The 25,057-nt window shown below is 42.4% G+C and overlaps 1 protein-coding gene across 1 annotated transcript in view; it reads left to right on the forward strand.

The window, feature by feature from the left end:
- Nucleotides 1-884: 884 nt before the first annotated feature.
- The window catches only part of DCBLD1 (discoidin, CUB and LCCL domain containing 1), a gene marked incomplete at both ends in the record, with an annotated part of 67,494 nt that continues 43,321 nt past the window's right edge, over nt 885-25,057 (forward strand). The window contains 2 exons of the mRNA XM_080700625.1: nt 885-981; nt 22,824-23,036. Of these exons, the coding sequence (XP_080556751.1) occupies nt 885-981; nt 22,824-23,036 (310 nt within the window). The remainder of the gene's footprint in view (nt 982-22,823; nt 23,037-25,057) is intronic.

Raw genomic sequence — 25,057 nt, forward strand, 5'->3', positions numbered from 1 at the left:
GGCTGTTCACAGACCGCCATCTTCCTGTCTCAGCCTCCCAAATGCAGGGATTAACAAGCGTGGGCCACCACGTCCAACTGTGAATTTACTTTCAATATAAGCATGGTAAAAACTATTTGTGCTTATCTCCTTTACATGCTGAAACTTTATAAACATTTTTATTTTGTCTCTGCAACGACAAGGAGAATTGGTTTTTATACTCCCCCAATAAAAACAGGCCCAGAGAATTAATCCCAGTCTGTGGCTAACTCAGGATTCAGACTTGGGTGGGCTTCATTTCAAACGCCAATTTCTCCCCTCTGCCTCAAAGGAAACAAAATCCCAAAGGCAAGCCCCCTTTTCAATCTCAAAAGTTAAAAAATAAAGACAGAAGGGGGAAAAAAGAAACGCATGCCTGCCAGCAGTCCATCCCGGGGGAGCCAAAGATCCCAGGTCGGGCCTGCGTTTGGCCCGGAGGGGCCGCGGCTTCCTCCGGGCCCGCGGTACCTGCCCCGGCGCGCCCGCGCGGTGCGGGGCTCGGCTCTGAATGAATGAGCACGCCGACGATCTGTGTTTTCCCCGGGCCGCCATCCCAGCCTCGGGGCACTCCGGGTGCCCCCGCGCGGCTCCCCTGGCCCCCAGCCCCGGCGGGTGGACGAGCCGAGCCCGGGTCCGGCCGCCAGGTGTCCTCGGGCGCCAGGTTCAAGAGCGCGGGCAGGTGGCGGAGGGGACGGAGGGCGGGCGGCGGGCGAGGCGCCCCCTGGGGGCGGGACCTCGGGCGCCCCCGCCCGCCGGGCACCGGGCCGCCCCAATGGGGATGGGAGCGGGGCGGGCGCGGCGCCCGGGCCCCGGCGTTGCAGGGCGGCGGAGCGCAGGCCGAGCTGGAGCTGGCGCCCGGCGGGGCCATGGTGCCGGGCGCCCGGGCGGGGGCCGCGGGGCGCGGGCTGCTGGCCCTGCTGCTGGCGCTGTGCGCGGGGCGGGCGCTGCGGGCCGGCGAGCCGGGTGAGTGCGGGCCGGGGGCGCGGGCGGGGGCGGCCGGGCCGCGGCTCGCGGGGAGGGGGTGCGTGGCGGGCGCCCCCACTCGCCAGAAAGTCAGCCGGACGCCTCTCCACGACCCTGCGCGCTCTGGCCGCCGCGATCGCTCGGTTCCCCGAGTTTCTCCTGCCTCTGCCGGTCGCGGGGAAAGTGACCCGGCCTGGGGGGGGGGGTGTCGGCTCGGGTCGGCCCTCCCCAGCCTCCGAGGCCGGCCTGGGGGCGGGAGGCCGGCCAGCGCCGCGCCGCCTCCGCTCGGGTCCTGCCTGCGACCCCAGGTGGCTGGAGCCGCCTCGGTTCCTGGAGGGACTCGCCGTCGACCCGCCTGCTTTCCCTCTGCACCGGGTGCTTGACTTGGAGTTGGTCTCATTAGTGCACAACCGAACTTAATCTGCGGCGGCCCACCGGATTCAGCCCGAACACTGGTTATCAGCCCGAGGTGGCTCTACTTGATTAGTCCTCCTAGGGACAGCTTTCTGCAGAGTGTTTTTAGCTTTTGTCTTTCCCCTCTCCTCCCCTGCTTCTGCTCCTAGATAACTGAGGTCACTTAACAAGAGCGAGTCTGTGCAGAATCGTTGACAGCTCCCCTCCACCCCCATTGTGCTTTTTGGTGAAACAAGAATCAAAGTTAAACAAATGCTGGCATTTTTTTCCCCACTGAACCATGCAAAAGTTTTAGCCTAGGACTTTGATACTTAGAATGTTGGTAGTGATTTCTAACTTCGCATACCAATTTGTTAGAAATATCCTGAAGTTACTTTGTCAAGAGTCACTGTAGCACTCTACTAGCATATGGTAAAATTGTAATAAATATGTGAAGTTTCACTAAATATATCGAATTTTTATAATGGATGTTTAAATTTTTTAAAATTTCTTAGGCCACTGCTGGAAAATGCACCTTTAAAATAATGCACCTTTAGTACTGTACATCTATGCAATCATCCAACAATGTGTTCTAATCTGGCCAAGGCTGTCATCTGTCTTTCCATGAAGTTTCAGATTTTCTATGGTCATTCATGCTGTTCCCTGAGCACTGTAGAGCAGTTCTCTGAGAAATATGGTTGATTGTTTAGATTATTGTGTGTATGTTGGTGGTGATTGAACCCAGGGACATTCTACCTCTGAGTTACACTTCAGCCCGGTTTATTATTATTATTATTATTATTATTATTATTATTATTGTTGTTGTTGTTACTAAGGTACTAGGGATGAAACCCAGGGGCATTCTACCTCCGAGCTACATCCTCAGCCCTATTTTTTATTCTGTTTTTTTTTTTTTTTTTTTTTTTTTTGGCGGGGCTGGGGATGGAACCCTGGGGGCATTTGACTTCTGAGCAACACCCCCTGCCCTAGTTTTTTTCTTTAATTTGAAACAGGGTCTTACTGAGTTGCAAAGGGCCTAAGTAGCTGAGGCTGGCCGCAAACCATGTTCCTCCTGTCTCGGCCTCCCCAGTGCTGGGATTAAAGCGTGTGCCACCATACCCAGCTAATTATTTTTATTACTAATTTTTCTTGAAAACAAGGTCTCACTAAGTTGCTGAGAGCCTCACTAAGTTGTTGAGGTTGACTTCAAAGCAAAGATGCTCCTGTCTTAGCCTCTCAAGTACTGGGATGACAGGCATCTATCACCACCCCTGGCAGATTGCCTCGCTGGCATTGAACCCAGAAGCATTCTACCTCTGAGCTGTACCTCAGCCCTGAGGCTAGCTGTGAACCTGTGATTCTCCTGTTTCAGCCTCCCAAATACTGGGATTACAAGTGTGTGCCACCATGCCGGCTAAGGTATTTTTTTTAAAGGCCAATAAAGAAACCAGGCGTGGTGGCGCATGCTTGTAATCCCTGTATTTGGGAGGCTGAGATAAAAGGATAGCAGTTTGCAGCTGGCCTCAGCTATTTATTGAGGCCCTCCACAATTTAGTGAGACTGTTTCAAATAAATAAAATAGGGTTGGAGGGATAACTTAGATGTATAATGCCCCTGGGTTCAATCCCCAGCATACACACACACACACACACACACACACACACACACACACATACAATAGGGAAGTAAGGAGTCAATCACACAAAAGTAAAGCCTAGCCAGGGTAGCCAGGGGTGGTGCCTCAAGTCTGTAATCCCAGTACTTGAGGGAGGCTGAGACAGGAGGATCACAAGTTTGCAGCCAGCTTCAGCAGTTTAGTGGAGGCATTCTGCATCTTTATGATACCCTGTTTCAAAAATAAATAAGTGAGTAAATAAATAAAATGGGGGCAGGGGTTTAGCTGAGAGGTAAAAAGCCCCTGGGTACCCTTGGGTTCAATCTCCAGTACTACACACACACCTCCAGTGCTGGTAATTCTTAGGTGAAAAGACATATTAGTATTTTTGTTTGTTTGTTTTGTGATACTGGGGATTAAACCCAGGGGCATTTGATCTCCAAGCTACATCTCCAGCCCTATTTTATTATCTTATTTTGAAACAGGGTCTCTAAGTTGCAGATGGTCTCACTAAGTTGCTGAGGCTGGCTGCAAACTTGTGATCCTCTTGCCTCGGCCTCCCAAGTACTGAGATTAAAAGCGTGTGCCTCCAACCCCGGTTTACACCTGTGGTTTTCCTAACACAGTTGTTCGTGTATTTTTCAAGCATTCATAAATGCAAGCATGTCCACCTATTTTAGGTGGGCATTGGGGTCATGTGTATTTGGTCAGACATGGGATCCGCTGCTATCTGATGTTTTAGCTGAGTGGTTTTAAAAAGTAAGTACACGTTTATTCTGGCACCTTCTGTACCCCTGTGAGCACTCGCCCTGGGGATTGTCTGATCTTATCTGCCCAGGAGAAAGTGAGAGACCCTTGCCATTCCTGCAGATTGCAAGGTTCTGAGAACAGTGATGGGACTGGTTTCTCTGTCTTTCTAGCATCTGATAAAGGGGTTTGATAAATATTTCTTGAGTTGAACTGAACAATCTCATTGTGTCCAGGAGATATTTTCAAACTATTTCCTAATTAGTGGAAACTAGGTAATAAAGTGCCCACTGAAGTCCTTTATGAAGGTGCATCTGCAGCTTCCACTAATTAACTTGATTTACCAGCCCAGCTCTCTTGGCACGTGTGCCTCTGCACGGAAGGGTGCCTTTTAAATGGAAGAGCTGCAGAAAGGAAGGAACTTGCCCAGAGAACAATATGTACTGTATCTGCAACACTCAGAATCATTAAGTTATATATACAGTTACATCTCAGAAAAGAAGTTCTGTTCAGTGATTCAGAAAACAAACCCAAGGATGCTGTTAAAGCAGGATTTGAATGCCAAATAATGTCCTCCACTGCACTACCTTTTCCTCTGATAATTTGAACCTTTGACCATGTGGTACTGAAATAAGACTTGAACATCACGTGGGGGGGGATGCATGGAAACAAAGAAGACACCTGACATGAGTAATTATGTTTTTATATCTGAATTAATTAATGTTGTGTATGTGTGTGATACTGGGGATTGAACCCAGGGGTATTTTACCTCTGCGCTACATCCCCAGACCTATTTTATATTTTTTTATTTGGAAACAGGGTCTCTTAAGCCAGCGCGATCCTCCTGTCTCAGCCTCCCAAGCGCAGGGATTACAAGCGTGGGCCACCACACCTGGCTTTATCTTTCATTTTGAAACAGGGTCCCGCTAGGTTGCTGAGATTCTAAGGTTCTGAGATTGGCCTCAAATGTGCAATCCTCCTGTCTTAGCTTCCAAATACTGGAATTACAGATGTGCATCACCATACCTGGCATTTTTATCATTTTATTTTTTATTTTTGTGGTACTGGGGATTGAACTCAGGGGCATTCTACCTCTCAGCTATACCCCTAGTCCTATTTTATTTTTATGTTGAAACAGAACCTTACCTAAGTTGGGAAGGGCCTAGCTAAGTTGCTAAGGCTGGCTGAATACACAGCTTTTTTTTTTTTTTTTTTTTGTACTGTAGGCTGAATTCAGGCATTCTACCTCTCAGCTACACCCCTAGGCCTATTTTACTTTTTATTTAGAAACAGTCTAAGTTGCTGAGGCTGGCTCCAAACTTGCAATCCTCCTGTCTCAGTCTGCCAAGTACTGGGATCACAGGCTCTGGCCACTATCCGGTGGACAGAGCCTCCTAGGTCCTCACTAGCACCTGGTGTGGGGCCTGGCAGCCTGCAGGCTCCCAGGCGCCTCCTGAGTCAGCAGTAACACTTGCTGAGTCAGCCTGTCTCACAGGCCTGCTGCGGAGGAAGGTTGAAAGGAAGAGGTGAAGGCTGATTCTCTAAGCTGTTTTCAACAGAAGTTGTATACAAGACTATTATGAAGTCTCGGGGAACACTGGATGTGGATTCAAGAAAATAACTAAATTCAACTCTGAAAAGGGTTGGAAATCGCAGGGGGTCCTTCCAGACAGCAGGAAAGCAGCTGGGTGCTGGCGGCCTTGAGGGTAGCTGCACTACACTGATCTGAACCCCTGAGGCTCAGGGCCCCAGGGGCCCGGCTCACCTCCAGGGTAGTTTGGGAACAGTATTTAGGTGTTCATGACTTTGGCACCATGTTATGCCGGGTGGTCATATGTGTACACTCATGCACTGTCTGTTGTTCGTTTTTGTTAAATATTAGATCAGAATTATTTATAACATATCTGTAAGATAAAGAGAACATAATACTTAGGTACCCAGTCTTATACATCGTGTGCATGTGCTTTTATTTGAGAGGCGATGTGTTTATTTTTATTTAATTTTTCAATTACTGTATATTAATTATATAGATGTACATTCTTTCATATTCTATTTTTCCAGCTTAACATCTTATCAAAAGCTTCTAACCATATTATTGGGAAAAATTCCACATTGATATTTATTTTTAGAATTTACCTTTAGCTAGGCTGGGTGGTGTACACTGATAATCACAGTCTCTTTCGAGGACAGCCTCGGCAATTTAGAGAGTCATTCAGCAACTTAGCCAGACCTTGTTGCAAAAAAAGCTGGGCATGGTGGAGCATACCTATTATCCCAGTATTTGGGGAGCTGAGACAGGAGGATTGCAGGTTTCAAACCAGCCTCAGCGATGTAGTGACACTCTCAGCAAAATCCAAAAAGGGTGAGGGGTATAGTTCAGAGGTAGAATGCCCCTGGGTTCAGTATCCAGTAACACACACACACACACACACACACACACACACACACACACACACTTATACACACTTACTTTAGTTAAGCAAACTTTCATTTCAAAGTCATTTTTGGCAACTGAGGAGTACCCAGTGGCAGAGTGGCATATTTTGTACTGGCTGACATGTCAGCTGTGAGTCCTGTCAAGAATTTTGTCTTTACATTATTCAAATAATTCTTGTAATCCCAGTACTTGGGAGGCTGAGACAGGAAGATCATGGTTCATGGATAGCCTTAGCCACGTAGTGAGGCCCTCTGCAACTTAGTGAGAACCTGTCTCAAAATAAAGAATAAAAAACAGGGCTGCAGGGGTAGTTGAGAGGTAGAATGCCCCTGGATTCCACCCCCAGAACCACAAAAAAAAAAAAAAAAAAGAAAGAAAGAAAGAAAAAATAACCCTTCCTTGCTTATGAAGTCAGGGGTATTTGCTTATCCATACTTTGAGAAAAATACGTAAGTATACCTTTAAGTGTATTAAGCATCAGAAAAGTAATCCCTTTTAGATAAGAGTCTTAATTTATATTAAAGAAGTCATACTTGTCAAATATTAGACTATTTGCAGTTTTTCTGCCCTGAGAACATTTGTTTTTATATTGAGCATTTTCTAACTCAAATTATAATTATTATTACGGCCTTTTTATCCAGTGACCACCACATTTTCATCTAGCTAAAGGGAAGAGAACAGTCTTTGTTTTATTTCATCACAAAACGAAAACCCTTGCAAGTTTCATTATATGATTTCATTTGGCAATCAAGCATGTTTAGTGGATGTGCCTAAAAATTGTGTGTAGGTAATTTTTTTATGAAACACTCTATTCTTGGAAAAAAAGAAAAGAAAAAGAACTTTATTTCACTGTTATTTCTGACAAAGAACAAAAAATGGATATTGAAAGTTTAAAGTTCAAGCTGGGTGTGATGGAGCATGCCTGTAATTCTAGTATTTGGGAGGTCGAAACAGGAGGATTGTAAGTTGGAAGACAGCCTCAGCAATTTACCAAGATCCTGTTTCAAAATGAAAATAAAACTGGTACTGGAGATTGAAAAGTGTGTGGCTTAGAGATAGAGCACCCCTGAGTTCAACCTCCAATACCCCAGAAAAAAAAGTTTGAAGTCTAGTTAATTTTGAATTCCTAATACACAAAAATTTCTTCAACAGGGAAAATAAGCAATATTTGTCACTGAATTTTTATTTTTATTTTATTTCTTGCGGATCTGTCCGGGGATGGAACCCAGGGGCATTCAACCACCAAGCTACACCCCCTGATCTATTTTTTATTCCTTATTTTGAAACAGGGTCTCACTAAGTTGCAGAAGGCCTCACTAAGCAACTGAGGCTGTCTGCGAACCACGATCCTCCAGTTTGAGCTTCCCGAATTCTCGGATTATAAGCGTGCGCCACCACACCCGGCTGTCACTGATTTTTTAAATGGCCCAGTAGGCTCAGTCCAGCTTTGTTATTGTATCTCACAAAAGCAAGTTCACTTCAGATTGAAAAGTGGCTGGTTTCAGCCCAAAGGAGACAACTGTGGAGACTCAGTAGCCCTTGAGATCACTGAAACATGAGATTCTCACATTGAATTGTACCTACATCAAGGACTTCAGAGTGGAGGCTGCTTGAAAATAACATGAACCATGATTTACTCGGAAAGCTCGTGCTTTGTCAGTGGAGTTAGGAGAAGATCTGAGTTTGTAGATTGAGAAGTGGTCCTGTCCCTGTTGTCAGTGCTAGCTCAGAGGAGCTAAAAATCTTTTGAGACTTCAAAGTCTATTTATTCATTTATTTATTCATTCATTTATTTATTTGGTACTGGGGATTGAATCCCCTTGGGCATTCTGCCTCTGAGCTACACCTCCAGCCCTTTTTATTTTATTTTATTTTATTTTATTTTTTCAGTACCGCAAAAAAAAAAAGTCAATGTCACTATTACAACTTTATCTGAATAATCGGTGGTATCTATACTTAATATGAAACCAAGGTTAAAAAGACAGCATGCTCCAGAGACAGGAAAGATTTCTCAATTTATCTTCCAACTCTAGCATCAGCAGCTTAGACATTGCATCAGCATCCTGACATTATTAGTAAAGGTCAGCTGCCACTTTTCTCTGACTTCCCTATTCAGAACATTTATTCAACATAGATACAACAGTTGTCTTTGACTTGTTTTGCTATATAAACAAGTTTTTTTTTCCTTAAAATTTCATCTGTGAAATGAATAAACTTCTAACCAGTGTGTCCAATTTATTGATGGTGTCCCCAGAGCACTTGTAACTTAGTAACAGCAGTGGGAAAAGTCCTGCTTTTGAATATCAAATCACATGATACAATTTCAGTATCATTTTGGGAACTCTAAAGTCTCCTTCTCTACACTGGATCTTTAGTCCCAGAAGCCCCATTACTGGATCTCTCTGGGTATCCCATTCGTGAGAGCGTGGTTCAGAAGTTCACCAGTGTGTTCCACAGAATGCAGCTCCCAGGAGGAGCCCAGGAGGCAAAAGTTCCCTGGGAAATACTGGAGCTGCAGCACCCCTTAGAGCTTCTCTGTGCACGCCGAGGGCTTTGAGATGTCCTGTGGTGGGGGGAAAGGAGTTTTTTGTTTGTTTGTTTTGTACTAGGGACTGAACTCAGGGACATTCTACCTCCAAGCTACACCCACAGTCCTGTTTTATTTTTTATTTTGAAATAGGGTCTCACTAAATTGCCCAAGTTGGCCTCAAACCTGTGAGCCTCCTGTCTCAGCTTCATACTGGGATGATAGGCACCCGCCACCATGCCTTGCTACCCTTGTAAGCCTCCCAAGGACTAGTACTAGAGGTCCTAGTGCTTTAGCTGTGCTGGTCTAGCAGTAAATGGGAACTAGATAAGTATTGGGGAATGCATTCTAATTAATTAGACTTTTCTCAGCAGTTTAAAGCATTGAGCTCACACAGCCTCATTCATTTTTACCACACCCAGTTAAGGGTGGTTTTTTTTTGTTTTTTTTTGTTTTTTTTTTTTGGTGGTACTGGGGGTGGAACCCAGAGGCTTTCTACCTCCGGGCTACACTCCCAGACCTTTTTTATATTTTATTTGGAAACAGAGTCTCACTAAGTTTCTGAGAGCCTCACTAAGTAGCTGAGGCTGGCTTCGAACCCGTGCGATCCTCCTGTCTCAGCCTCCCAGGCACGGGGAGGCACGGGGATTACAAGCGTGCGTCACCACGCCCGGCTTTTTTTTTTTTAAATGAGGAAGAATGATAACATGATAAATGGTTAACTTCTTAAACTGGGCATGGTGGTGCATGCTTGTAATCCCAGTACTTGGGAGGCTAATTCAGGAGGATTGCGGTTTTTGGACAGCCTCAGCTACTTAGTGAGGCCTTCTGCAACTTAATGAGACCCTGTTTCAAAATAAAAAATAGGGCTGAGGATGTAGCTTGAAGGTGGAATGCCCTGGGTTCCATCCTCAGTGCCGCAAAAAAAAAAAAAAAAAAAAAGAAAGAAAAAGAAAAAAAAGAAAAAGAAAACTTCTTAAGATTATACAAGCAATGAGTGTGGATTTGGGCAAAGTCTACTAATTTAAAGCAATATTCTTGAGACATTAGTATGTGTAGTATGTTTAAACACTAATAGCAATTTAAAATACATTAAATTCTTACTATATAGTTATCTATGTGCTCTATTTTTTGTTTGTTTGCATTTTTTGTTTTGTTTTGCTTTTGGTACTGGAGTTTGAAACCAGGATGTTTTACCTCTTGGCTATGCTCCCAGCCCTATTTTATTTTTTATTTGGAAACAAGGTCTCACTATGCTGGGGAGGGCCTCACTAAACTGCTGAGGCTAGCTTCAAACCTGTGGTCCTGCTGTCTCAGCCTCTCAAATACTGGGATTACAGGTGCGCACCACCACACCCAGCTCATTTCAACAATTTTTAACTTTTCAGAGGAAGTCATGAGTGTGGAGACAGACTAAAGGTGCAGTGTTTTCACTGAATTTTTTTCTTTTTTTTTCTTTCTTTTTTTTGTACTGGGGATTGAATCCAGAGGCATCCTAATCCTGAACTACACATCTAGCTCTATTTTTTTATCCTTTATTTTGAGACGCTGAGCCCCCCTTTTTAATTCTTTATTTTGAAACAGGGTCTCACTAAGTTGAGGAAGACCTCACTAAGTAGCTGAGGCTGGCTGCAAACCTGTGATCCTCCTGTCTCAGCCTCCCAAGTGCTGGGATTTCAAATGTGCTCCACTATGCTCAGCTGTTTTCACTGATTTACTTGTAGCACCTTAAAGAATAATACTGAATTAGGTCTTCAGATTTTTATTCCCCAAATAGGTATAAATTCTAAATCTCTTTAATATCTTTGTGTGTGCGTGTGTGTGTGTGGTGCTGGGATTGAACCCAGAAGCATTCTACCTCCAAGTTATACCCTCATCCCTATTTTATGTTTTACTTAGAAACAGGGTCTTGTTAAATTGCTGAGGGTTGCTTCATCTCAGCTTCCCTAGTACTGAGATTACAGGCATGTGCCATTATACCCAGCTCTGTAATATTTAATGTGGAAATTAAGTTTGGTATGGTAGCACATGCTTGTAACCCTTGTACTTGGGAGGCTGAGACAGGAGGACCAGAGGTTTGGAGCCCATCTCAGCTTCTTAGTGAGGTCCTCTGCAACTTAGTGAGACCCTGATGCAAAAAATAAAGAATAAAATAAAAAAAATAAAAAAAATAAAAAAAATAAAAAAAAAATAAAGAATAAAAAAGGGGGGCTCGGGGTGTGGCTCAGGTAGAATGCCCCTGGGTTCAATTCCTACTACTGAAAAAAAATATTGATGTTTTTGTACACTGATAGAAGTAATCAAATATTATGTAGGGAGACACTGATAGAAAAATTTATTATATGTTTAATAAAAATTATATATTAAATATACAACTTATTATAAATTATATATTAAGTAACAATAATATATATATATGGGATTGACCCAGGGGTGTTCTTTTTTTTTTTTTTTTTTGCGGTACTGTGGATGGAACTCAGCAGCATTCTACCTCCAAGCTATACCCCCAGCCCAATTTTTTTATTCCTTAATTTGAAAGGTTCTCACTGAGTTGCAAAGGGCCTCACCAAGTAGCTGAGGCTGGCCGCAAACCGCGATCCTCCTGTCTCAGCCTCCCAAATGCTGGGTCTAACTCTGAACTATACCTACCAGCCCCTTTTTTTTTTTTTGGTTTTTATTTTGAAACAGTGTCTCACTGAATTTCTGAGGCTGGCTTTGAATCTGTGATCCTTCTGTCTCAGCTTCCCTATAACTGGTATTAAAGGAATACGTCAATACGCCTGACTCAACTGATTTTTTCAGTGATAACTTTGAGTTGATGGGAAACTTGGGGTTGATAGTTTCCATGGAGAGACCTTTCACAGGTCTTTTGTGTTTCTATTTTTCTTTGGACTGTTTCGTTTGTCTTTCGAATATCTTTCATCTGCTGAGGCAAAATTATCACCTTCATTAGATCATTAGTCATATCATTAGCATCTGTTTTTTGCTTGGTGAGAAGACTATTGAAAGAAATTACTCAACAGTTCTACTGAACTTGGTTTCTGACCTACAGCTGTGACTTCTTTCAGCATAGTAGTAGTGTAATCCATTTTCCTTTCGGGAAAACTGAAGATTTTTGAATAATTGTTCCATTTTATGATCATACCCTCATTTACCTCTTTTTATTCTCATGTAGCACTTGGGCCCTTCTGCCTTTTTTTTTTTTTTTAATTTCTTCTGGCAACACACAAAACGTAAAGTTAAGCACAACTGGAATAAAGCAAGCCAGTCTTAGTGGTACACTCCTGTAATCCCACTCAGTACTTGAACCTGAGACAGGATCGTAGGTTCTAGGCCCGCCTCGGAAATTTAGTGAGACTCTCAGTAACTTGGTGAGACCCTGTCTCAAAATAAAAAATAAAAAGGTGGAGGGTGTAGATCAAAGGCAGATGCCCCTGGGCTCAATCCCCAGTACAAAACTAACTAACTAACTAAATAAATAAAGTAATGGATAAGAGCAGAGTTTGTAAGTGTATGGCTGACACGAGTCCTGGTGGCATATGCTTGGAATCACAGTACTTAAAAGGTTGATATGGAGGCTGGGCGTGGTGGTGCACGTTTATAATCCCAACATTTGGGAGACTGAGACAGGAGCCTCAGCTACTTTGTGAGTCCCTTTGCAACTCAGACCCTGTTGCAAAAAAAAGTTGATATGAAAGGGTTGCAGGTTCAATACCAGCCTTACTTGCAACTTAGACTCTCAGTACCCTAGCCAGATCCTGTTTCAAAATTTAAAATATAGAAAGGGTAGTGTAACTTGGAGATAGAATGGCCCTGAGTTTAGTCCCAGTAACACACACACACACACACACTAGGGCTGAGTATGGCTGACTGTGGAATTAGTGATACCTTGGGAAATCTGTCTTACCATCAGACAGAGAGCCCTGTAGTAATTGCAAGCTCGCCTTTGTGGCTGAAAAGACTATAGTCATCAAGAACTCACTTGATCTTAGACAGGGGAGGAGATTTTCTCACGCCCACACGTGGATGATGGAGTGTGTGCTGGGACCTGCCGTAACTTGAATGTGAGAAGAGCAAAGATGCAGCTGTAATGAAATCCTGTTTCTAGAAGTGCTTTAACTCCCGTGACACTTAGAGAACTCCTTCCCAAAGTGCTGGTGGGAACCCTTTCGTGCGCAATGAAATCCATTCCACAGACACGACCAATATGCTTTTAACAAATAATGCAATGGAAGCAAATAGGAAATACAACAGCACTCTGCATATAATAAAAGAATTGCATCATTAAACGTCTGTGTGCTGTCTATGCATGTGCCCGTGTACACGCTGGATGATGATGAAAACCCTGTGTTCTGACTGTGGGTTATCATCGGAAAAGTTCACGGCTGCTGTTTTACCATGGGGACTAGTTAATAATCCAAAAATACTTTCTGCAATATTCGTTGTGCCCTACCCGAATAATTTTTCTACAAGTGCAACTCAGTAAAAAGGTCTCTTTTAAATCCTAAGTCATGCCTTCTGGGGAATGCAGAACCGAGTCCACACTAGGTATATCTTATTTTGCTTTTCTGTTAGTGGAACATGATTTCTTATCAAAAGGAAATAGTCTTTTAAGGAAGTTATTGTTTACCTTTCTTGGTGGGTGGAATTAGAGTAGACTAAATAAAGGGTTGTCTCATGAAGACAGCATCTAGGATTCACTCTAAGCTTATGTATTTATGTATTTATGTATTTATGTATTTATTTATTTTGTGGTATTGGGGGTGGAACCCAGGGACTTTTGAGCTCCAGGCTACACTCCCAGACTTATTTTTTTATATTTTGTTTGGAAACAGGGTCTCACTAAGTTGCTGAGAGCCTCACTAAGTAGCTGAGGCTGGCTTCGAACCCGTGCGATCCTCCTGTCTCAGCCTCCCAAGTGCTGGGATTACAAGCGTGCGCCACCACGCCCGACATTCTAAGCTTATTTAGAAAAATACCATATTAATACCTCCTAAATAGCCTGTGTTAAAAGGAAGAGCCATATCCATTCAGTTCAGGAATTTGGAAAATAGATATTGAGCCTCTTTCTTCATCTTTGTACCCGCCCCTTTATTTTCAAGAATTACTTGTTAGTTGGATGTGGTGGCACATGTTTGCAATCCCAGTGCTTGGGAGGCTAAGACAGGAGGGCCACAGGTTTGAAGCCAGCCTCAACAACTTAGGCCCTCTGCAACTTAGTGAGACTCTGTTTCCAAATAAGAAATAAAATCAAGCTAGGGTTTTAGCTTAGAGGTAGAATGCCTCTTGGTTCAATCCCCAGTGCCACAAACAAACAAAACAATGCAGAAGCCTATAACCCCAGTATTTGGGAGGCTGAGATAGAAGGATCATAGGTTTGAGGACAACCGTAGCGAATAGACTCTTATCACCCTAGCAAGACCCTGTTTCAAAATAAACATAGGTCTGGGAGTATAGTTCAGAGGTAGAATGCTTGAGTTCAATCCTCAGTACCAATAAACAAAGTACTTGTGAATATGTCTCTCATGACTGTGAGCTCCTCGAGGTAAGAATACATTATGCTGAATACCTAGCTGTTTGCTGCATGGGTTTTAATGACAGTTTGAGCATATTGGTTTTTTCTGTCTGTAAGGTTAATGCTGAAAGTAGCTTAATTGTTACAAGGAACACTTAGTGAATTTTATTTTTGTTTATCTAGGTACTGGGGATTGAACCCAGATACATTCTACCTCTGAGCTATATCTCCAACCCTTTTTATTGTATTTATTTATTTATTTACTGGTAGTGGGGTTCCTCTAAATTGCTGGGGCTGTCCTTCAACCTGTGATCCTCTTGTCTCTGCCTCCCACGTACTACTATTATAGGAATGCACCACTGTGCCCTGCTGGTATGTTTAATTATATTATTTTTCTGATTTTGATGCATTCATATTATAGAAAATTTAGATAAATGTATACATAAGATAAAAATCACTTGTAAACTCATACCATAGAAATAAACACTTAAAGTATTTATTACATATCTATATATATTATATTGGTTCTTTTGTTGTTGTTTTTTTTGTTTTGGTGGTACGGGAGTACAACCCAAGGGCTTTCTACCTTTGGGTTATACTCCCAGACTTATTTAATATTTTATTTGGAAACAGGTTCTCACTAAGTTGTTGAGAGCCTCACTAAGTAGCTGAGGCTGGCTTCGAACTTGTGCGATCCTCCTGTCTCAGCCTCCCAAGCACGAAGATTACAAGCGTGTGCCACCACCCCCAGGTTTATTATATTGTTTTTAAATGTTTTAAAATTAAATATTTTAGCCGGGCATAGTGGTGCATGCTTGTGTAATCCCAGCATTTGGAGGATTGCGGTTTGCACATAGCCTCAGCTGCATAGAGAGGCCCTTTGCAACTCAGTGAACCCCTGTTTCAAAATAAAGAATAAAAAATCGGGCTGGGGGTGTGGCTTGAAAATAAAATGCCCCTGGGTTCCATCCCCAGTACCATAAATAAATATATAAATAAATAATAAATATTCTTCTAAAACATGGTTCACTTCCTTATTATCACATTGCTTGGAAATAGAATTTGACTGTTTTCTAATAAAGATTGCTTTCACATGTTCAGAATCAAAATACTTAAATCCTGAGCCAGGCACCATGGTGCATGTTTGTAATCCTAGTACTTGGGAGGCTGAGACAGGAGGATTGCAGGTTCGTGAACAGCCTTAGCTATTTAGTGAGGCCCTTTGCAACTCAGTGAGACCCTGTTTCCAAATAAAGAATAAAAAATAGGGCTGGGGGTTAGCTCGGAGGTAGAATGCCTCTGGGTTCAATTCCTATTACCGCAAAAAGAAAAAAAAAATTTCAATTCTGTATACAGATTGTTTTGAGAGTTCTAAAATATTTATGAGTACTTGAGTGCTAAATGTCACACATCCAATCTTCTGAGTGGTTTTATTTATTTATTTATTTATTTATTTGCTTATTTATTTATTTATTTATTTATTTGTGTGTGGGGTACTGGAATTGAAACCCAGGGGCAATCTGAGCTACACCCCAGCCCTAATTTTGGTCTTTTTATTTTTGAAACAGAGTCTCACTGAGTTCCAAAGGGGCTCACTAAGTAGCTGAGGCTGTCTGGAACCGTGATCCTCTTGTCTCAGCCTCCCAAATGCAGGAATTACAAGCATGGGCCACCACACCCGGGCTCTGTAAGTGGTTTAAAAAGGTTGTCAACCTCTTTGACCAGCAGCAAAGGCTGGCATTTTTTCAGCCCATCTTGGAGGATTGGCTACTGAAATATTCTATAGTGCAGTGAACCTTTCAGTTTAGGGAGAGAAGGAAATGATACAGAGTTTAGTCACCATGTATTTTGGCAATTAAATTACAGTTCAAAGGAAGGGAAAGATAAACACTGTGTAGTAGTTGCTTTTGAAGAGTAGACAGTTCCCTGTGGCAAAACTTCCTCCTTCCCTCTCCCCCGCTGCTTTGATGTCAGGTAGCAGTTTAATCTAGCTCTCACCTCCTCCTGGGTATTACTTCGGCTTTCTCTTCATCCTCCTCCCAACCCTGTGTGGAATTTAATCCTAAAAACATGGTGGGATTTTTTTCCCCATCAGAGATTGACTTTCATTACTTTTAATGTATAGTTTCTTCAGCGCTGTGAATGCTCATTAGGCAGCTACAGCAGCCATCAATGTTTCACCAGGTCTTTTCATTTTTCCTGCTCTTTTCCTTTTTTGCTAGGCGTTTTGAGGCAAATCCCAGACCTCATGTCATTTTAACCCCAGGTAAGTCAGTAAGCATCTATTAAAATGCATTTTATCTTATTTGGTGCTGGGGATTGAGCCCAGGGGCGTTCTCCTGTCAAGCTACCCCCCAAGTCCTGTTTATTTTTTATTTTGAAAAATAATTTGCTAGGGTCTCACTAAATTGCGAAGAGTTGCTAAATTGCCGAGGCTGGCCTTGAACTTGTGATTCCCCTATTTTAGTCTTCTAGATACCGGGATTATAGCCATGTGCCACAACATCCAGCATCATTCTTCTTACATAACTTCAATACCACTATCACAACTAATAAAAGTAATAATAATTCCCTAATACTATTTAATAACATTATTATTATTATTATTATTATTATTAATTTTTTTGCGGTATTGGGGATAGACTCCAAGGGCATTCTACCTCTGAGATACACCCCCCGCCCTACATTTTATTCTTTATTTTTGAAACAGGGTCTCACTAAGTTGCGGAGGGCCTCACTAAGTAGCTGAGGCTGGCCGCAAACCATGATCCTCCTGTCTTAGCCTCCCAAATGCTGGGATTACAAGCATGCACCACCATACCCAGCTCCTTAATTATCTTTTATAGAGTGTGTGTGTGTGTGTGTGTGTGTGTGTGTGTGTGTGTGTGTGTGTGATACTGGGGATGGAACCCAGGGGCCCTCTACTTCCAGGCTACATCCCAGCCCTTTTTTTAAAACATTGTTTTTGTTTTGTCTTGAATCAGGAACTTGCTAGGTTGCTGAAGAGTCTTGCTGTGTTCCTGAGGTTGTCCTTGAACCTATGATCTTCCAATCTCTGCCTCCCAAATACAGGGATTACAGGCATGCCCCATCATGCCCAGTTTAACTTTTTTGTGTGTGTCAGGGATTGAACTCAGGGGCATTCTGCCTGCAAGCTACACCCTTTGCCCTTTTAAAATTATTATTATTATTATTATTATTATTATTATTATTTGGTGGTACTGAAGTGGAACCCAGAGGCTTTCTACCTCTGGGCTATACTCCCAGACCTATTTTATATTTTATTTGGAAACAGGGTCTCACTAAGTTGCTGAGAGCCTCACTAAGTAACTGAGGCTGGCTTCGAACCTGTGCCATTCTCCCATCTCAGCCTCCCAAGCGTGTGGGGGGGATTACAAGCGTGCGCCACCATGCCCAGCTATTATTTCTATTATTTTTATTTCAAGACAGCATCTCACTAAATTGCTGAGGCTGGCTTCGAACCTGTGATCTTCCTGTCTCAGCCTCTTAAGTACTGGGATTATAGGTATGCTCTACCAGGGATTGAACCCAGGGACATTCTACCTTCAAACTATATCATTAGCCCTACTTTATTTTTATTTTGAAACAGGGTCTTACTTGTTTGATGAGTCTTAACAATTTGCAGAGGATCTCCTTGAACCTGTGATCCTGCTGTCTCAGCACCCCCCCAAGTACTGGGATTACAGCCATCTGCCACCATGCCCAGCTGGCTTCCTCGCTCACCAGATTTTTTTTTTTTTTGTATGTGTTGAACTTCTTTATATTGAGATCTTTGTAGATAATATATAGTTGTAAGAATTAGTATATAAATATGTTGTATATCCTTTTCTCTTTCCCAAAATGCTAACACTTTGCAAAAACATTTTACAATAACCCAACCAGGATATTGACATTGATATACAAAATAAGAAATATAGCTGGGCTTGGTAGTGCACGCTTGTAATCCCAGCACTTGGGAGGCTGTAATTACAGGACTGACTAAAAATGGTGCCCTAGGATTTTCCTTTGTCATGATACATAACTCTTTAAAAAGTAAAATTTAGAATAAGTAATCACATGTAGGTCGATTCACATAATTGTCCTTCATTTTATATAATTCTTTGTTTTCTTTTTCTTTTCTCTTTTGTGATACTAGGGATAGGGACTGAACCCAGGTGCAGTCTACCTCCAAGCTACACACCGAGCCCTTTTTGATTTTCTTTGTTTGAAACAGGGTCTCACTAGATTTCTGAGAGTCTCACTAAGCTCCTGAGGCTTGTCCTGTTGTCTCAGTCTCCTGAGTATTTGGATTACAAGTACATGCCACCATACCTGGTCTGTGATTTTTTGTTTTTTTGTTTTTGTTTTTGCAGTACTGAGGATTGAACCCAAGGACTTTCTACCTCTGAGCTATACCTTTAGCTCCCCACCTTTTTATTTATTTATTTATTTACTTATTTATTTATTTATTTTGTCGTACTGGGGATGGAACCCTTCTACCTCCGGGCTACACTCCCAGAACTATTTTATATTTTATTTGGAAACAGGGTCTCTTAGGCCAACGAGGCTGGCTTCGAACCTGTGCGATCCTCCTGTCTCCACCTCCCAAGCGCGGGGATTACAAGCATGCGCCACCATGCCCAGCTGCCCCCCACCCCTTTTAAATTTTGAAACAGGGTCATATTAACTTTCCGAGGGCCTAAGTAGCTAAGGCTGGCTGCGAACCTGCAATCCTCCTATCTCACTCAGCCTTCCAAGTACTGGGATTATAAGGTGCACACTTTTGCGTTTTCTTTTTAAACCGTTTTATCTCTTTTCTTTTATTAAAGAAGAATTTTCATTAAGAGGAGGCATTTCAGATGTTTGGCCAGGCTGTTTCTTGGTAGCCTATAGAGGTTTGATTTGTACATTAGTTAACCCAGGTTTACTTTATCAGGGTGCTCGAAACCAACACTACAAACATAGGGCAACTAGTAGAAATGGGCAGAAAGGAACAAGGATAGGAGGATAAAGGTGTTTGTCTCCTTTAAAGAGACTGTCACCAAATCACAAGCCCTTTGAGAATACCTGCTCCTGTGATTGTCACGTCCTCCAGTTTTCAAGAGAAGTTGTAATTAGATTTTTACTGAAGCTTCTACGAGCAGGCAAATGATACAATTTTAAATAAAAAGCCCTAAGTACTAGTTGCTTTTGCACAATGTGCCTCTCTCTAGAATAATTTTCATTTAATTCTCAATAGCTCTGTACTTACTGACAAAAGCCCAAGGATTTTTTTTCTCCCAGTACTGGCGATTGAACCCAGGGATGCTCTACTGAGCTACATGCCCTGCTGCTTTTTAAATTCTTTTTTATTTTGAAACAGGGTCTTGCTAAGTTGCCTAGGCTGGTCTCAAACTTGCCATCTTTCTGCCTGAGCCTTCCTAGTCCCTGGGATTACAGATATGTGCCATCACACCCAGCTGAACCCAAGGAATTTAGCTATCACCTCGAACTTAACCAGATTTACAACCTTTGCCCCAAACCAGCTCCCTCTCTGGGTTTGCCTTCCTGTTTATATTAACCTCATTTCTGTACTTAAAACTTTGGTGTGTTTTTTCCTTTGGTCTCTACTTATGCAGCTAGTGCAAACCTGAGGTTGCTGTTCTCTGGTCTCTCGCTCTCGCGCTCTTTTAACCTTTCTACTCCAATTCTCCTGTTCCCAGCCTGTGAGCTGCTCTTCTGATCAAATTCTCCTCCTTCTAGTTCCTGGAGCATTATCCAACCAGTATATCATCATTTTCTAATGTCTTTCCTTATCTCTCTACCCAGAAAGTGCTGCTTGTCTTTATTGTCTACCCTGTACTTACACAATTGTCATTGACTTGATCACTTTAACCAACTGGAACAACTTGTTTAATTGACAGACTTCCCTATGGAATCCTGTGGGAGTTCAGATGGATCCTGGAGGTGGTCACCTTTTTTTTTTTTTTGGTACTGGGGATGGAACCTAGGTGCATTCTACCTCTGAGCAACACTCCCAGCCCTATTTTTTTTTTTTCTTATTCTTTATTTTGAAACAGGCTCTCACTAAGTAGCTGAGGCTGTCCACAAACTTTGATCCTCCTGTCTCAGCCTCTAAAATGCTGGGATTACAAGCGTGCACCACCATGCCTGGCTTTGGAGTTGTGTAGCCTTTTTAACTATTTGTCCTCTGTTGACTGGTTTGGCTAGAAGGTTCAGAGCAAGAAGAACGTATACTGAAGGAAGATTCCAGGCACGCCTTCCTCTAGCTAGGGAAGGGGCTGGGAAGGATGAGAGCTACTTTGGGCTCTTCAGATTTACAGTGAAGGCTTCTCAGGGCCAACTTTGGCATGGAGAGGCCTTCTTTTACTACCTCAGAGATTTCTTCCATAGATTTCTGCTATCCTTCACTCCAGCTGAGGTCAGAAATTCTTCCTTTGTTTATGTGAAGCTGTGCTAACCACAGGCATTTTGTAGTCTGAATGCTATATGTGTTCATTCACCTTGCAGCCTTCTCCACTGTACATGCCACTAGATATGTGTCATTGGCTTGATCACTTTAACCAACTGGAACAACTTGTTGTTTAATTGACAGACTTCCCTATGGAGAAGTCTTAAAATGCTAGGCGTGTTGGTGCACACCTGTAATCCCAGTACTTGGGAGGCTGAGACAGGAGAATCACAGGTTCCAGGCTAGCCTCAGTAATTTAGTGAGCCCTTCAGCAACTTAGTGAGACCTTGTTTTAAAATCAAAGATAAAATGAGGCTAGGGGCATAGGTAGAATGCTTCTGTGTTTCATTCCCAATACCAAAAAAAAAAAAAAAAGAAGAAAAAAAGATGCCAGGTGTCATGATGTATGCCTATAATCCCATTATTTAAGAGGCTGAGACAGGAAGTTCTGATTCAAGGCCAGCCGCAGCAATTTAGCAACATCTTCAGCAACTTCAGGAAACCCTGTTTCAAAATAAAATATAAGAGCCAGCGGGTGTAGCTTGGAGGCAGAATGTCCCTGGGTTCAGTCACCACTATCAAAAATATTTTTATTTTTATTTATTTATTTCTGTGGTACTGAGGGTGGAACCCAGGGCCTTTTCTACCTCTGGGCTATACTCCCAGACCTATTTTATACTTTATTTGGAAACAGGGTCTCACTAAGTTGCCAAGAGCCTCACTAAGTAGCTGAGGCTGGCTTCGAACCTGTGTGATCATGCTGGGGTTACAAGCATACACCACCACGCCCGGCTCAAAACAATTTTTAAAAGAAAGAAAAAAAGACAGAAGTCCTAAGATAGTTTGTTGTTTTAATGAAGTAAGGATAATTCACAGAAACAGATTCTCTCTAGCCTTAATCCTTTGTGTCCCCTGTTCGTTAGCCTCCTTGATAAAGCACACAGCACCTGGAATTGTAATTGTTTAAATGTGTGCCGGGCGTGGTGGCGCACGCTTGTAATCCCTGCTCTTGGGAGGTTGAGACAGGAGGATCGCACGGGTTCAAAGCCAGCCTCAGTTACTTAGTGAGGCTTTCAGCAACTTAGTGAGACCCTGTTTCCAAATAAAAAAATATTTAAAAAAAAAGGGTCTGGGAGTATAGCCCGGAGGTAGAAAGCCTCTGGGTTCCATCCCCAGTACCACTAAATAAATAAATAAATATAAAAAATTAAGTGTGTAACTACCTCTTATTTTTCCATTTTGCTCTGAGCCTATGAGGCAGCCTGTGATGCTTTTAAAGCGTCTCCTACAGTTCTACCACGCCAGGTACTTGGCAGGCACTCGATACAGTAGATCCTTGATGTTTTCTAATGATACATTTGGAAAATCACTTCAAATACATTTCACATCTGTGACTGTCATTAACTAAGACATAAATACAGAATGATTGTTAGGCTCAATCCTCAGCTAAGTGACTTACACGTAAGCAAATTAAGCCTCAGATTCTAGGAAGCATGTTGTACACTTTCTTGCTTTCATCCACACAAGTGCCTGAAGTGAATAATAATTATTTTCAGTGTTGGAAATTATTATACGACATTGACTTTTGGGGTGGCTTGGCAAATGTGTGAATGCCAAGGGCCTTCTGGACATGTTTGGGTGGGTAGATAACTAGAAAAAAGGAGCATGAGTGACTGTTTTGTTTCCTAGTCTAATACAGTCGATAGAATATTTTGATCAATGATATTGAAAAGACTAAACTGGGAAACGAGGTGAAATAATTGGAATGATAGATACTACCGAGTAACTCAGTATCCATTGTTTAGATTTTCCTTCTTTCTCTCCAAAAAGAAAAAGAATAAAATACAAACTTGGAGACTGTACTGGACTGTCAATCCTCAGTAAGATTTAATTGCACTTTCTGAGTGTGGGAGCACACGCCTGTGATCCCAGCACTTGGGAGGCTAAGACAGGAAGATCATAGGTTGGAGGTTAGCACACAGCAATTTAGTGAGACCTTGTTTCAAACTAACAATAAAATAGGGTTGGGGTGTAGCTCAGAGATAGAATGGGCCTAGGTTCAATCCCTAGTCCGACTATCAGGAAAAAAAAAATCAATTCCTAATTGCTTTTGCATCTTTTGTCCTTTTTTTTTTTTTTTTTTTTTTTTTTAACCAGGTGATGGCTGTGGGCACATAGTGACCTATCAGGATAGTGGCACCATGACATCTAAGAATTACCCAGGAACTTACCCCAATCACACTGTTTGTGAAAAGACTATCACGGTCCCAAAGGGGAAGAGACTGATTCTGAGGTTGGGAGACTTGGACATCGAATCTCAGACCTGTGCTTCTGACTACCTTCTCTTCACAAGCTCTTCAGATCAGTACGGTAAGAAAAGTGATGTGGGTGTCTGTGTGCATGGAAACTTTTGAGATATGGGGAGAAGGACAAGTGGTGTGCGGACCTAACATGACAGCCTGGAAAAATGGGGTGAGAAACTTGCTGTTTGTAAATTCCTGAAGAAACTGGGATGGGAGCATTTGCTTCACAAGTGAAGGCAACAAAGAATGTCTAAAGAGATGTTAGATGCTGGCCATGTGTATCTCTGAGGCTTTGAAAGTCCATCTTGCTGGGAAGGGAATTAGAGCTCTGTGACATTGGGCTAAGGTACTGAGGCTAGTTTTGAACTTGATCTTTATGTCTCAGCCTCACAGTACTGAAATTACAGGTATGCTCCATCATACTGAGTTTGGGATTTTGTGTGTGTGGGGGGGTGAGTATTGGGGAGTGAACCCAGGAACATTATACCTCCAAACTACATCCCAGACCTATTTTTGTTCTTCACTTTCAAACAGGGTCACTAAGTTGCAGAGGGCCTCACTAAGCAGCTGAGGCTGGCTATGAACCTGTGACCCTCCTGTTTTAGTGTCCCAAGTACTGGGGATTACAGGCATGCGCCACCAAGCCGAGCTCCAGAGTGTTTTTTACGATAGAATGTTCTTAAATGTTTAGTGATATTCAGAATTCTTTTGTGGCTACTTTAAAGATTTCCTTTGTCCCCAAACAGTAACTAGACCTATATTTTAACTTAAAATATAGGCCCCTGGTCAGTTTGAACTTCTCCGAGGAATGCAGGAGGAGGCAGAATTCCTAGTCTTCCTGGCCCTGTTTAGTGAGTGGGTGGCCCTGTGCAGTCACCCAGCCCCGTGGGAGGGTGAAAAACACGTCTGCAGCTTCTGTGGCTCCAGGATCTGTGTGACTTCAGAGATGGCCCTAAGCCCCGAACATGACCCCAGAGATGCATGGCCATATTGCTTGGGCTGGCATTGGAGGGGGCCCGTCTAAAGTACCGCAGGCGGGGAATGTATGTTCTGGAATCTCTCTCATAATTCTGATATATGGTGACTCCTAACAAGAGGGTTGTGGCCGAGACAGCTGAGTCATTTTAGCTCATTCAGCTCAGGAATTTTCATGAACCAGTCAATTGTTAAAACCCACTGCCAAGGGCTTTCAAGAAGCAAAGCTATCAGAATTTTGAATACAGAATTTCAAAGAGCAGAATGAAGTGCTCTGGCACTCGTATTTGTGAGCTCCGCCAAGAGTGGACACACTTGGGGTGTGGTGACAGTCGCCACCGTGAACGTGCTGGAGCGTGTAGTTGTTACTGCCGCATACTTCATCTTTAATGGCTTATCTCCACATCAGTTTTGTTTGAAATATTGGGTTCATATACCGTGGGCATTTATAAATTCCACATTCTTGGTAACAAAATAAACTGTAAATAAGTGTGAACACCCACGCCAGCTTTCACAGTAACCAGGCAAACGTGCAACTTGAGTCCTTGGCGTTAAGTGGTCTGATGCAGACAGGAGAGAATGCTGTTCTTGTGTTGGTCGCGTGTGGTAATTACCTCTGAACTTTCAGATTCGAGCCTCAACTAGAAGAATGTGCTTCTATGTCTGTGGCTGAATTAAGAACCTGATTCTTCAAAATACTCGTGACATACTCAGAAGGCAGAAAAAAATTAATAAAGTTAAATGTGTCAAGTGGAATTTAGAACATGTGTTGTGTTTAAAGGCAAAAACCCAAATTGTTAAAAGATACTTTAAAGACAAATTTTACTTTTGAACTTGTAAATTTTTTTGGGTAGATGAAGTTATACAATGACTTTTGAGATTATGTGTGCTATTGGCCAAAAAAAAAAAAATCTTTAAGAAATGTCCTACTTTACTTGATAGACATTGTTTTTTATTTTGTTTTTTTGTTTTTGTTTTTGTTTTACTATAGCTAAGGGAACTCTGGGCTTTTATTTTATTTTATTTTCAGTTTTATTTATTTATTTTTATTATTTCGGTGGTACTGGGGTTCCTGGAAACCCTTCTCCAGGTTACACTCCCAGACATATTTTA

The sequence above is a fragment of the Muscardinus avellanarius genome, assembly GCF_963383645.1.
Source record: "Muscardinus avellanarius genome assembly, chromosome: 8".
Classification (NCBI taxonomy): domain Eukaryota; kingdom Metazoa; phylum Chordata; class Mammalia; order Rodentia; family Gliridae; genus Muscardinus; species Muscardinus avellanarius.